This window comes from Anolis sagrei, chromosome 1 (genome assembly GCF_037176765.1).
Source record: "Anolis sagrei isolate rAnoSag1 chromosome 1, rAnoSag1.mat, whole genome shotgun sequence".
In the NCBI taxonomy this organism is placed as follows: Eukaryota; Metazoa; Chordata; class Lepidosauria; order Squamata; family Dactyloidae; genus Anolis; species Anolis sagrei.
The window spans coordinates 308,209,564-308,223,293 of NC_090021.1; the positions used below are offsets into that span (position 1 = coordinate 308,209,564).

Here is a 13,730-nt window from a genome sequence, read left to right on the forward strand (position 1 = left end):
GAAGTGACTCAATCCTATCAATGAAAATAATAGCTATATGGAAGAAACAAACACAAAACATTTTCAAAAACCATCACCACCTCCCTCTTTAAAAAATGAGCAATAGAAATCAATTTCTAATATTTCTGTGTTGAAAGTTCATTCTACCTGACACGGAAGTCTTCTTTTTAATGCCTGTGACTCTATTGATAATTCTGCCATTGAAGTCAGCTGCTGAACACAGGCATACTAAATAGCCTGATGAAAAACTGCAATGAATCAAGGCATTTTTGCAATGAGTAACTCTGTATATGGATATGTCCTGCTTATCTATTACACTGTTTGTCTATGATTATTTGTTAGCTATTTCCCACCATCTTCATTTTTACCATCCTCCAAAGTTTAACCCACAAACTTCTGTTAATACAATTTGTATAGAAGTGTATGTAGTTTCCATTTGTGGAACTACAAATCCCTTTTTTTCTCTGCCATTCATCAAAACCTAATAACAAATGTTAACTTTTTTTAGAAACACCATTATATGGTAATATGAGCCAATCCTGAAGCATGGATTCAGATACTGACAATATCCTCGATTAAATTTAGATAATGGTAATGTTTTTCATGATTGTATGAGAGTGTTGCAATATTTCCTCTTCTTCCTCTCCTGAAGCTTTGACCCACAGCACTTGCAACAATCATGGGAATAAATGAAGCCTCATTTCACTATTTTTGTTTGAAAGTTGATAGTTTGAGCATTTGCAGAGGTTCATGTAGAGAAGGTGTTGGTTTCATCCTTGGTTTCATATTTGGAACAAATGATCAGGCAAAAAAATAGATGTTGCAGTTTCCAAAAGTTCAGTATATTTTATCACTGTCTTTAAGCATTTTCATCAAGAGGTAGCGGAATCACAACTGCTTTGGTAGAGGGAATTATGGTAACATGTAAAATAAAAGCAAAGATTTAAGGATTTAAATATGAGAAGTCTTTAGAATCTGTGCTCCACTTACAACTCTATTGTGTTCTCCTTTGTAGAATATTACAGTATAATCATATGTCCCCTCAGATAGAATTTCCACTGTACCAGATAGGTTTTTTTCCATAATTATGATTGTATGAATAGAATTGCAGCCTTCAAAACTAATATGATAAAGGAATGGTAGGATCTTTCTTTCATGGTTACATCAACAGCACTTTATGCTGGTACTCTCTGAAAATAATGAATGATGAAGGTGAGTATATATCTGGAATGGAGGTGAAGAGTGGCTACTTCATCATTTTTTTCCTATATTAATGGATATTTGTACCTTTATTCCTTTCTGGTATTATGAAGGGTTTTATTAAATACTTCCATTATCTGAATTCCCTTGCATGAGGCAAGGACAAGAAATGCTAAAACCCAATATTGAGTCCTGAAATTAAATAAAAAAAATAAAAATCCCAATGGGACCACAGCATTTGGAAACCTGGACAGGAAAAGAATGGAGGATACTGCTATATATACATAGGGCCTCTACTCGAATATTTGTCAACATTGGCTGAAAGCACCTCTCCACAATTTCAAGTAGGATTCTTTCCAGGCCCCACCTAGACATGCCAGGCACTATTTCTGTCCCAGTAGCCACCTTCTAATTTCTAGTGTACCAAGTGTATACAGTCATCATTAATTCTCATCATAATATAAGAAACTGCTGCATTTCTTTTTTATTCTCTCAGAAGGAACACACCATATACTGAAAAGAAGAGATGAACTTCCATTAACAATGAATATTGATTTTTTTACAGCCACACTATGCACAACACACCTGATCATATCCAATATTATCAGCTAAGCGGAATCAGACTTAGTTATCACTTGGCTGGGCAGACCTGAGGGAATGCTAGGAATCTTTAAATAGACCTAAGGAAATAGCCTGTCTGAAATTCAAAAGAACTATTAACATTCAGCATTTCAATTTTAGGCAAGATCAGGAGTGGGCAGCTGTGAAGAACTAGAGGGTTACATTAGCCAAAAAAGGCTTTCTTTGGCCTAAATTAACTCATGGTGGTACCAAAATGTGGTGGAAGTCCTCCACACCTTCTAGAAGGTATTTTGGCATCCTGAGTGCCTCCAGATATGGTGGATATGTCTTCAACATTCCTTAGAAAATTTTGGATAATTTTTGAAGCAACAAATGGACCTCTTGAGGTCCCTATAAGCTGTATATGACCTATGGGCCATCCCAGAACTACATGAACCACAGATAGGGCTTGGCATAAGACAGCTTCCTTTGTTCCTATGTTGTTTGGATCAAATCTGTGTTGAGCACCTCATAAAAACCCAGCATTATATATGTCCAAGGAACAGCTAGAACTTGCCATGCTTGGAGAAGCATGAATATGCTTCTGTTTTTCATAGTTTAAGTTGCATTGCAGGTGAGAATTACATATCTTTCCTCTTGTAGACTCCCAGACCTCCAAATTCTCACCAACATTAGGATCTTTGACACCATTTTTTGTGGCAGAAAGGTTGCATTTGAGCAAAAGCTCCAAAGTAGCATATTATAGGATAGTAAAAGGGGATTGAAAACAAAACAAAACAAAACAAAAAGATATATTATAAATATGATCTGAACAAGTACTAACAATTACTCCAAGTGAAAAGCCAACCAAAATTAAATGACATTTCATAGACCCAAAAGATTTGGATCAAGACAGATTCTCAGGGGATCAAAGTTGGCAAAACGGATAGTTAAACAATAGCCACAACTATATTTCAGGTAGTGATAGCGTGTGAAGCAAGGTCACTTGAATGCCAAGTCATCAAACGGTAGGATCATGTATTCCATACTCAGCCCATTTAGGATTTTAAAGATGAAAAACAGAGCTTTGTATTGGATTTTGAAACCAATTAAGAGCTAAAACAGAATCAGCAATTATAAAATCCCAGGATCTGAATACTGATAGCAGTTCCTGACCAGAAAACGTGGTGAAGCAAACTGGAAATGTTGCCCTTTTCAAAGCATTTTGGAGCATGATTAAAAATATGTGTTCAGTGATGGCCAGATCTACCTTCTCCAGAAACATGCCCAACTGAGACATGATATGAAGTTAAGCAAAGTTGCTTCTAACCCAACCACCGCCTGATCATTCAGGAACAAAGATGACTTCAGAATCTACAAAGATGGGTGTATTCAGGATTGTTGGCATTTGAATGGTCTTCTGAAACAGAGATGGTTGCATTATTAGGAGGCCATACATGGAAGTCATCTCACCATTGCTGATGGTGCTGCTATTGTTGGAGAAAGCATCATTTCACCCATGAAACCATTTTGGTTTTTTAATCATCCAAATTTCAGGATTTTTAAAGCCAATCTAGGAAGTGGATCTCTACCTGTGTTTTTCCAGAATAAATCTGCGTACCCAAAAGAAATACATATGTCTCTTTTTCTTTAGTGGTATAAATGTTTTTGGTGTTAATAGATTTTAGGCTCTTTTTGGTAAATGCAAAATCTCTCCAGTAAGAAACAAAATGCCACTGTTTGCTGCTTGCCCTATAAATCTTTGTGAATCATGTGCCATTAATATTTTTTCCAGTATTACTCCATGTATAAGTGTACCTATCCTTTTCTCACCCTCCCCAATAGTTGTGTTATGTTGCCTGTTGTGTTAGTTAGATGTTGTGCAGGGAGTGGTGGACTGGAAGCCATCATGGCTACCTTACTCCTGCTGTGCCTATATGTTGTCTTTGACAGTGCCACCCTTTTCACATCTCTTAAGTGTGCATTAGGGCTGTGTTGGTTATACCAGTTGCTTTCTGTTTGTTTATTTTCAGTGATGTTGCCCTGTTTTTATCTGCCGTTTTACTAACCTATGGTTTATTGTTTTCGCTTTTTCCGTTCTTTTGCTAACAAAGTTGAGTTGACCAAAGCTGACCTGCAAGGTAGAGAAGGTTTTATTTCCATTGCCAGTTTGGACTGAAAGATGCCTTTTGATGTAACCTTTGGTGCCTTTATATTGATTTATATATTTTCTTTTTGGATGCAGTCACATCTCTAAACCAAATGGATATGACTTTGGGATTTCCATAACTCACTAGGTTGAAGAGTGGGATGGTTAGAAGTTTTGGGAGACATAGAGGGGTGTGGTCTGGGAGTAAATTAAAGAGGTTTGACTGTATCTTATCCTAAGAGTATCTATAATTGCATGGCTTGATTTCCTGAAAAAAAGGATTCACATCCTAAATATGGCACTGAGTATTTGAATGCTAAAATGAAGGTGGGATCAATCCTTCAGAGGTCTGAAAGGTTTGCAATCCAACCCCACACATGCTTACTTGGATTAATGTCCCATCAACACCTCTGGGATCAACTTCCAAGTAAGTACATATATACTTGAAGTTTTACTATGGATATGAAGTAGTCAAGGCATAGAAAATCAATATTCTTTCAGAGGTTGCATACACTTTGGAAAAACAAAAGAAAGGAGGAATAGGAACTGAGGCATGACAATTTGGAAAAGAGGACTTCTTCGGAATGCCAGTGGTTTTGATTTTTGAATCAAATAAATAGGTGATAACTGATTCAGTAACAGCAGAGGCAATGAAAAAAAAATGTTAGTTATGGCTAATATCACTTATTTCATTGTTCTTAAATTTCATTAAATATAAATCCAACCTATAATGCTTTTCTTCACTTCCCAAATCATAGATAATTTATTTTACTCTCTTTATTTGGTATTTCTGGTCTTCTTTGTACATAATGAGCTTCAGGGTTGAACTATTTACATATTGGGAAGTTGATGAAAATGTTCCTCTTTTTACTGTTAAATGAAACAGTTGTTGGCAGACACTATTTAAGCTTTATACTCATTCAAGAGGTATCTAGTAATGTCACAAATACCCATTATTGGAGTGTATTGGGAAAGAAATGTCAGCCATACTGGCCCCTTGACATTGCAAATAATTTAAAGGAGAGAAGAATGGACTACAGAAAACAAATATTGGGCAATATAAATGTCAATAGATACTAAAAGAAAAGGAAACATACAAACAGTTCTTTAATATTGAAAGTGTATATGTTAAGACAAGGGTTGCTAACAAGTTTAAACTAACAGGAGAAGTGTTCTTTAGTTCTTGCAAGTGAGAAAGTAAATACAATTAAAACCTGAATTTATTTTATCAGAGTAAAGTTCAAGGTAGAAATTGGGAATGACAGCCTTCTTGAGATCACCTGAGAGTTTTGTTACAGTTTTCATAGTAGCCAGAAGTATTTCAGACACTGCAGATTTGAATACCAATTTCCCTTCTGGGAAATTTGAAACCAAACCATGAAAGCTGCATGAAGACCTGGGTGTATGAAACTCCTTGTGTATTTCATTGCATGTAATAAAACTAGGAATGTGATTCTTTGCCTATTTCATTCTCAAAGGAAAAAAAAAATCATAAGTATACTAATTTTCCTACTACTGTAAAAAGGGTTTTTAAAATAAAAAAACCTGCAGTTTTTGCAGACAATTTGCAACTCAGGACTTATTCTGTACAGAATTCATGCATGGTTTTTTGTTGCATGCAAAACAGATTATCTCCCTCCCCCAGGAAACAGTATTTTCTGAACAGGAACTAGTTCATCTGAACAGAAATGTTGTTTGTTTGCTGTTCCCTATGTAGAAATATGCTGTAGTTGGGGATTTTCTCTTTGCAAAGGTTATTTGTGCTGTGCAAAATGAAAATAAGAAAGGATGTTTCCTGTGCAAAGAAGCTACATATGAATTTTGTGCAGAATAACTTCCTAATTGTGAAGAATTATCCTTTTCATAGTTTTTGGATCATTTCTCAAAAATTCTTTCAATTGCTAACTGAATCCTATGAGCATAATTCAGATTTTATTTTTATGTTATGACGTTCCAATCCTTTTAATGCACCTTGACATTGTCATGTATTTTGATTCAGATGAATCCATGTAAATATACTCAATTTTGTTGTCATGAAGTCCTATTTAAGAAAAGAAATTAACAAGAAAATGAATAATGTACAAAAAACCCATATTGGAAGGGATCAAGTTTATGTAATAAAATAATACTTAAGCTAGGCATAAAATAATAATTGAGGTACCTGCGGATCAGAAAAGACGGAAAAGGGAAAAATTCTCTTATCCATCAACTGTACTTATATATCTGATTGCGTTCAAAGCATCAAGGAGATACATTTTTGGGATTATAATTCTCAGAATCTCCTAGGCAGCTTGGCCATTGGCGATTATGAGAATTGAACTCAGACAAGTAATGTGTCCCTAAGATCTAACTTGGAAGGAAAGAAAACTCATACCAGAAGTATCAGATTTAGCTCTTGAATAGCACTTGCAGGGAAACACATAGGCATTTGCTTGGCTACTATGAAAACTGAATTCTTGGAAGAAATATACTCACCATGGATTTTATGAAAGTATATTAGAGCATACAATCTCTTTTATTTCCCAGATTCACAAATGGTGACTAGTGTTAGCATATGAAACTTACAGATAGCTTTGGCTTTAGGACATCTGCCAAGATATTGCAGTTGGCCATAGATTCCCATCTTTTCTACATGCAATGAAATACATATGTGTGATGTCCATACATGCTGGCTATATTCTAATTTTATGTGGATGATTATTCTGTGTATGCAGTTGACAATATATGCAGTGGCTCTCTAGCATCCTTCAAAAGACCACATGGTCTAGTAAGGCCCAAGCTCTGCTAGCTTTTGCAATGAAAAATCTTGTTGTTCAAGATCACGACTACTCTGGGTTGACCATTTTTGTTAATGCTTGCCTGGATATGTTTGTAAAATTTCTTTTAAACCCTTACCTCTTTCCTATGGAACAGGGGAAATTGTAAGTGCCAAAGAGAGTCATGTGGAAGTACCTTAATTTCAGGAAACCAACCATTGCTGTATAGGTTTGAGTCCACACAGAAACTTCAAAATCTCTCAAAATCTGAGGGGCTTTTTTCTGTGCTGCTATGACCTGGACAGTGGGGAGGTCTGGTGGAGAAGAAGTTGCCACTATACCTTTCTAACACTCCACACTTTTACTTGCTTTCCTTTCTTTGTTTCCTACTTCTTCTTTCCACTGCTGATGAATGTTGTACCTGTTTCCTTTCCTCACACACTTAACTTACCCTACCCTTTTGCTTTCCCTGCAATCAATTTCAGACATATTCCCTTTTATGCAGTTCACTTTCTTTTGGTTAGACATTACACCTTACTTATCCTGTTGCGGGCCTGCCCCCTGGGAAAACATTAGAGTGAGAGAAAAGGGAGGTGAGAAGGGAAGGTACGTATCTTCTTGTTCAATCCTAGAAGCACAACTAGGAACTATAACTCCACACTACATATTTAAAAGCAGCAGCAACATATTTGTCAATAGTTATCTGCTCAACACAGGATCATCTGATTTGTAGCCTAGAAGCTTTATTTATTTGGAATACAATTTTCAGAATCTATCAGTGGTTCAGTTCCCGAATAAATGTGCATAAAATTGGATTTCTGTGGCCACATCCCATTCATTTCAGCATGCTTAGGCGTGCTTGACTCTGGACAGACCAGAGTGTGAAATATTTGCTCATTTTTTCCTCCGATCAGAAGTCTGACGGTGAGCACACTAGCAGATGTGAATTTAGAAAAGACAAGTGAGATTTCATCTTATCCTTTTTTATCATATAAGTTCTCATGTTCAGGCTTCCCATCAGTTTTCCATTTCTTTTCTCATGGCCAAGGTGGGTCATGATCTGCAATGAGTAGAGATATAAATTTATGCTTATGGAATCAATCTGGAAATTGCACAATGCAGTCTCATTAGTAGATAAATTAGTGACATTGTACAGCCAAATGCACAACCTCCCTGCAGTATACATAACTGCACAATGCATATGCAGATCAATGTGTGATCATATGTGATGTTCTCATGCACCAATGTACAACAATGTGCAATGGCTTCATATGATTAATGGGACTTCTGTGTCCTTACAATGAATATGGGAGTTCTGCATAGGGCAAAAATGTCTAACCATATCTCTGGTACATATGCATAAAACACCAACAAAATTCCAGCTAGTCTTTGGCTACAGACATATTTTGTCTTGTTTGGGGGTTGAAAACATTTTTTCTTTTGTCCTCAAAGTTATATCTCTCCCTGTGTCTGTTTGTGTGTGTGTGTGTGTGTGTGTGTGTGTGTGTATACACACACCACCTTTGGGCAGCCCTTGTGTTACCTCAAAGTATCTGATTTTCAATGCTCCGGTTTTAACTCACTCAATACCCATTTAATATTGTTTTATTTCACAAAGTGAATTGGGGTCCTCAAATTGATATCAACATTTTATAGAACTTTAAATACTGGGAATGTTTTTTGAGCAATAGTGCCACCCCCAAGGGTAGACCTAAACATAGAACCAGGATATTCCAAATTGATAGTTTTGAACTTGGGTTTGAGACACTGAAGGCAAGTAGTATTGGTTTTATTTATTTATTTTTTTCTTATTCTTTATTCATGTATTTGATTTCTGTCCTAAATTTCTCCAAGTGGAATTCAATGTGTCTTGTGATATAAAATGAAATGGAGCCGCTAAAAAAAAGCTTTTTGGAAAACAAAACAAAAACAAATATTAAGCCATACATCCAATTAAAACCATTATGTAGGCATTAATTTAAACAAGTTTAAACACTCGAAATATATGTTATACACAGCACACCTAATTCCTCTACCCTAGTCATATAAAGCACAAAGTCTATTTAAACAAGAAAATCTTTTCATGCCAGTGAAAAGACTGCAGAGAGGGGATGCTTGGACCTTGCTTGGGAAAGACTCCTAAAACTATGGGAGCCTCCTTTAAGAATGTTATATCCCATGCAGCCATATGCAATATGTATTCACCAGTGAATCAGGTGGGATGGTATGGAGAGCAATGCCCCCTCCCCTTAAAAAGTATAAGACTTGAGCGAGCTCATAGAGGGAAATTGGGCAGGCTCATATGTGAAGGATGTGCTTTCTGGACCAGTCATGTTTGTGATTCTAGTCCAATAAGGACAGGGTTGTAAGTGTGGTAACATTCTGGCATTGCAGCATCAATCAGTTTTGGTTCAGTTATTGAAAACAAACCAAACCAATTAAAGACATTGATAGGGGTACTTGAATATGTGCTTTCATCCTGTTTCATAGATGTCCTTTCAAAAATTATTCAGGATGAAATAAGGTTTTCAGGGATACTTAAAACATTCACAAACAACCCGAACAGTTGCTCTCCCCTCGCTCTATTTTTTCTTTCAGTGACCAGGTGGACACCTATGGGAAACTCACAATCAGAATGTGCAGTTACTAGTCCTCAGGTATTAGGAGACACATTATCTGCCTCCTAGTTTACATTCTTATTACATAGTATAAAAATCAAATATCGAATACTAGCCTGATCATGTGTCCTACATATGGGAACAGATGGTGTCTTCTTTGACAGTGAATCCACTCCAAGTTTTAAAGATGTTTTCCATGATATTGAACACTGTCTCCCAAATAAATTTTAACACACTGAATATTTCTTTTAAAGTTCATGCAAAACATGGAACAGTTTTGCTGTCCTATTGACATGAAAGATATCATTTGGCTCTGCTTTCAAATGTTTCAGATTGCATCCTCTAGTCATTGTTCACCTGTAGTCCAACATCTCTGAAGGGCATACAGCTGAGGAAGTTTCATTCAGTTTTCAGTCCAGTCTCTGAGGAGGTGCTAAAAAGATATGCCATATTTTTATAATGTAGGCTTTTAACAGCTGCATAGTATACAGTGGCAATTAACACAGAGAGAGAGCATCTGTCTGTGGCATATGCTTTTGTAGGGATAATATCTTAGATTGCACAGCTTCATTCTAGGCTGACAGCATTTGAGTTTTCCATTCCCCCTCTATCTTGTGTGAGCTGAAAAATACTTCCTAAATGCAGAAGAAATTTCCTTTAAACAGATGCAGTGTGTGAGGGATTGCGTGAATGTGTCCAAGAGAGAGAAAAAAATAATAACTGAATCTCTTCGCAAATTAAGATGTATAAACAGACTGTTCTTACATTTCAATCAGGGGATACAATTCTTTCCACAATGAAGCATTGAGACTTTAAAGCTTTATGAAATGGACAGGGTTTTGCTAAATGCATCAGAGAAAGCATGAATTAAAACCGAGCTTCTGACACCTTGTGGAGGGACCAGAGAAAGATGTTATTTAAAGTCATTTCGCAATCCCAGTGCACATAAATTATGTATCTTGCTTGCTCCTGTCCTTAACCGTTATCACTTAATGCGTATGAAAACAGCCTTGGTTGGAGTCTAAACCTCTAGTGAGCATCTCATGCTTTCTTCTCTGTAATCCTAATTCTTTGTGACATCTCTCTTGCTCTGGCCAAGATTGCAGCATTGCAAACAGGGAGACTTGTTACACTTGTGAGCAACAAAAGCCTAGGTAGCAGATGAACTCTCAGCCAAAAGAATGTGTAGTACCTATGTAAAAATCCCTTGTTGATTACTGAAGCAGTGAAGCAAGTATAAGATCTACAAATCCAGGCATTGTCTTCTGAACAAACACCTATACCAAACTCTAGGGCCAGTCCAGAGCAGAAAAGTATGGAATAGAAATCCTCCATCCCAAACCCAGAACAGTAGCAGGGGTACATTCCAGGTGATCCAGTTGGGCTGAAATTTCTTTGGCTCTGCTGGGCTATCATTCTTACCTGTCCTGTTGTTTCTGTCACTCAGCCAGCTGGAAAGCTCCTGGCCATCACTGAGCATCTTTATCAGGAAATGTCAGTAAACACTACACAGAGACAGATCTTCACTTAAAGTATATCTTCACTGTAGGATTAATGCAGTGTGATACAACTTTAATTGCCTTGGTTCAAAGCTATGGAGAACTGGTTCTCTAGTTTGGTGAGGCATCAGCACTCTTCTGCAGAGAAAGCTAAAGACCTTGTAAAACTGTAACTCCCATAAAACCAAAAAAGATGCAATAGCTACAACAATAAAAAGGTGCACCAAGGCATGATTTGGTAAAACCAGACACTTTTTGTTTCCACAAGGCCCATGTAGTCCTAAGAGTATATTTGGTTCAGAGCTGTGTAAATTGTGATCACAAAGTTGTAAAACATAAAAGAAGTTAGTTTTAAAAATGCTTTCTCTGTAGGATATAAGGAAAAGCTAGGAAACATGAATGTATACAATAGAAAACTTTATTTATATTCTGCCCTATCTCTCCGAGGGGACTCGGGGCAGTTAAGAACAAATATAGGCAAACACTCAATGCCATAAACACTAGACCAGGACAAATAACCCAACCTACCCAGACCCAAAACATACTCACATCTACATCAAAAGTAATAACCCATTATCAAAAATATACAATAACACAACAAATATACAATTTCACAACTTACATTGGGAAGAAACAAATTAAGACACCATATCAGACAAACATATAGACAAAAAAAGTCAAATGCTGTGAGATTTTCCGTATGTGGAAATTTATTTAGTTTGCAAAAATTGTTTTGCACAAAAATATTAAAAATTCAGGTTTTGTGCATTTTTCAAGCTTGCTCCCAATCCCTAAGATATGGCGCTGGGAGTACAAAGACCAGCAGGGGAAAAACTCTTGAAATTCTTCATCTTTGCATGTTATTTTACATCCTTAAGTGCAAGCACAAACCAGTGGGAACAAGCCAAATAAGCTCATTTGATTAGACAGTGCCTGAGTCTCTCAGCAGCTTGCTCTGCTTCTGAAATAATAATAGTTATTATTTCATTAAACCATACATCTGCTTCTTTAAATAAAATAGTGCCATGTAAATATGCTATTGTACACCCACATGTCCTGTGATCTGACTGCTAATTCTTTTGGAATTGTGTTGTTTTGCTGTTTTGCGCATGCTCACATCTTCCACAATTTTCATGCATTTATGAAATATTTGGAAATACACAGGAACAGCTAGTAGCTCCCATGTCAGTGGAGTGATGAATCCATTCTTGATTTTAGTCTGAACCTTAAAGGAACCATCCAAAGTATTGAACCCTACCCTCAAAATAGATTTCATACTTTAGATAAACCTGACTATAATCCGGGTTAGATTTATCACTCCAGTGACATGTGAATGACAAATGGGGAGGGGAGGGGGCATAGTAGAACTAAAGAATCATAGTGCTGGAAGGATCTGCAATGGCCATTTAGTTAAACCTCCTGCTATGCATTAATATACTATTGAATCTTTCCTAAGAGATGTCCATCTGCACATTCTTAAGTAGCTTCAAAGAAGGGAGTTCACCACATTGCTTGAGGAAAAATGTTCTAGGGAGCAACCCAGATGTTGTAGTAAATTTGCTCCAGGAAGAGTTTAGAGGGCATACATTGAGGGTGTTTTTGTGGCCCACAGCTCCTCCAGAACCCCCCCCCCCTTTTCTTCTTCCCAAAAAGATGGGGTGGGGCGTTCCTGAAAGCCTCTTAGTGTAACAGATTGCTTTTTAAATAGGCTGCAAAGCCCCCTCCTTGCAGTTAACATAACAATATCTAGAATCAATACTCAAACTTCTCAAAACCAGAAGTGGACTTCTGATCATGACAGATTTTTTCCTTATTTTTCTATAGATTATGTGAACCTCAGAGGGTTCCATGATATAAAGTTGTCCCATGGACCTGGGATAATTGCCCTTCTCTGGTTTTGGAATATATATGTATGGATACTCCGATGTGAATGTAGTAGTGCACTCCCTGGTAACGGAAGTTGATATAGAGAGTGTTTAGTTTGAACCCAATCTAATGGAATGTATGCCACCATTAGAGAGAGAGAAAATGATTTTGTATTGTTTGAAAATGAGCAAGAAGGAAAAAGCCAAAAGCTGGTTCTTCAGTAAGCCTAGAGCACCCAATTTTGTGGCTATAATATCTTGATATTTAGAGAGAGGTACTCTGAGGCAATGTATATGTAATCCAGGCAGATGGTAGCATTGCTCTTACCTGCAGTCTTTTCCTGAGGCTTGTTACATAGGAACCAACAGAAGATCTGTTTCCCCTACCCCATGGTGTGTTAATATCCTGTAATGCAGCTACCCTGCAAACACCACTCACATTGGCCTATTGGAATGGCAGGCTGCTAATGTTACTGTTTTTGTAAATGAAAGAGTCCTTACACACACACACACCAGAGAATCATTAAAGATATGTCCTGAAAGCTTTTGTGTTCCATAAACTCCTAAATAACTCTAGAACTTGACTTATGTTTCTGGAGTGTGTGTACATTTGTAATTTGGTAGCTTTCAAGAAAACCCCATAAGAGTACACACACACTTTTCTGGATCTTTGAGTCTTTTGTATTTCATAAGGAATTTTCACGTCCACCACAATTTTCCTGAGAATAGATGTTAAAAGGTAAGGCAAATTAGGAAATCTTTTCCACCTCTGACAAATCACAGCATGCCATAGCACTGAATCATGATTTCTAATGTGCTTTCAAACTGATATAGTCCATATAGCCTACCTCGTCATCTGAATACTGGGAATTATGACCTACCCTACAATTGAGTAAAATAATGGTATTACAGAGGGTGGGCGAATGAGAAATATAGAAAATGATTTTAAAAACATCTCCTCAAAGTCAGCAGATATAACATACCATTGCTGACCTCAAGAGAATCCCCCAAACTCTTTGTTTTCAGCATACTATTAGATCTCTATGTTTACTGATCCTGATTTGCCCTTCCATTTCCAGAAG

General features: G+C 36.9%; 1 protein-coding gene across 47 annotated transcripts in view; it reads left to right on the forward strand.

Moving 5' to 3' along the window:
• The window catches only part of NRXN3 (neurexin 3), a 1,474,105-nt gene that overhangs the window by 630,356 nt on the left and 830,019 nt on the right, over positions 1-13,730 (forward strand). For 22 of the 47 annotated variants that reach the window (XM_067462930.1, XM_067462932.1, XM_067462927.1 and 19 more), the window contains one exon: positions 3,876-3,902. The exons of the other annotated variants lie outside the window; for them this stretch is intronic. In XM_067462930.1, the coding sequence (XP_067319031.1) occupies positions 3,876-3,902 (27 nt within the window). The remainder of the gene's footprint in view (positions 1-3,875; positions 3,903-13,730) is intronic. 47 annotated transcript variants of the gene reach the window in all.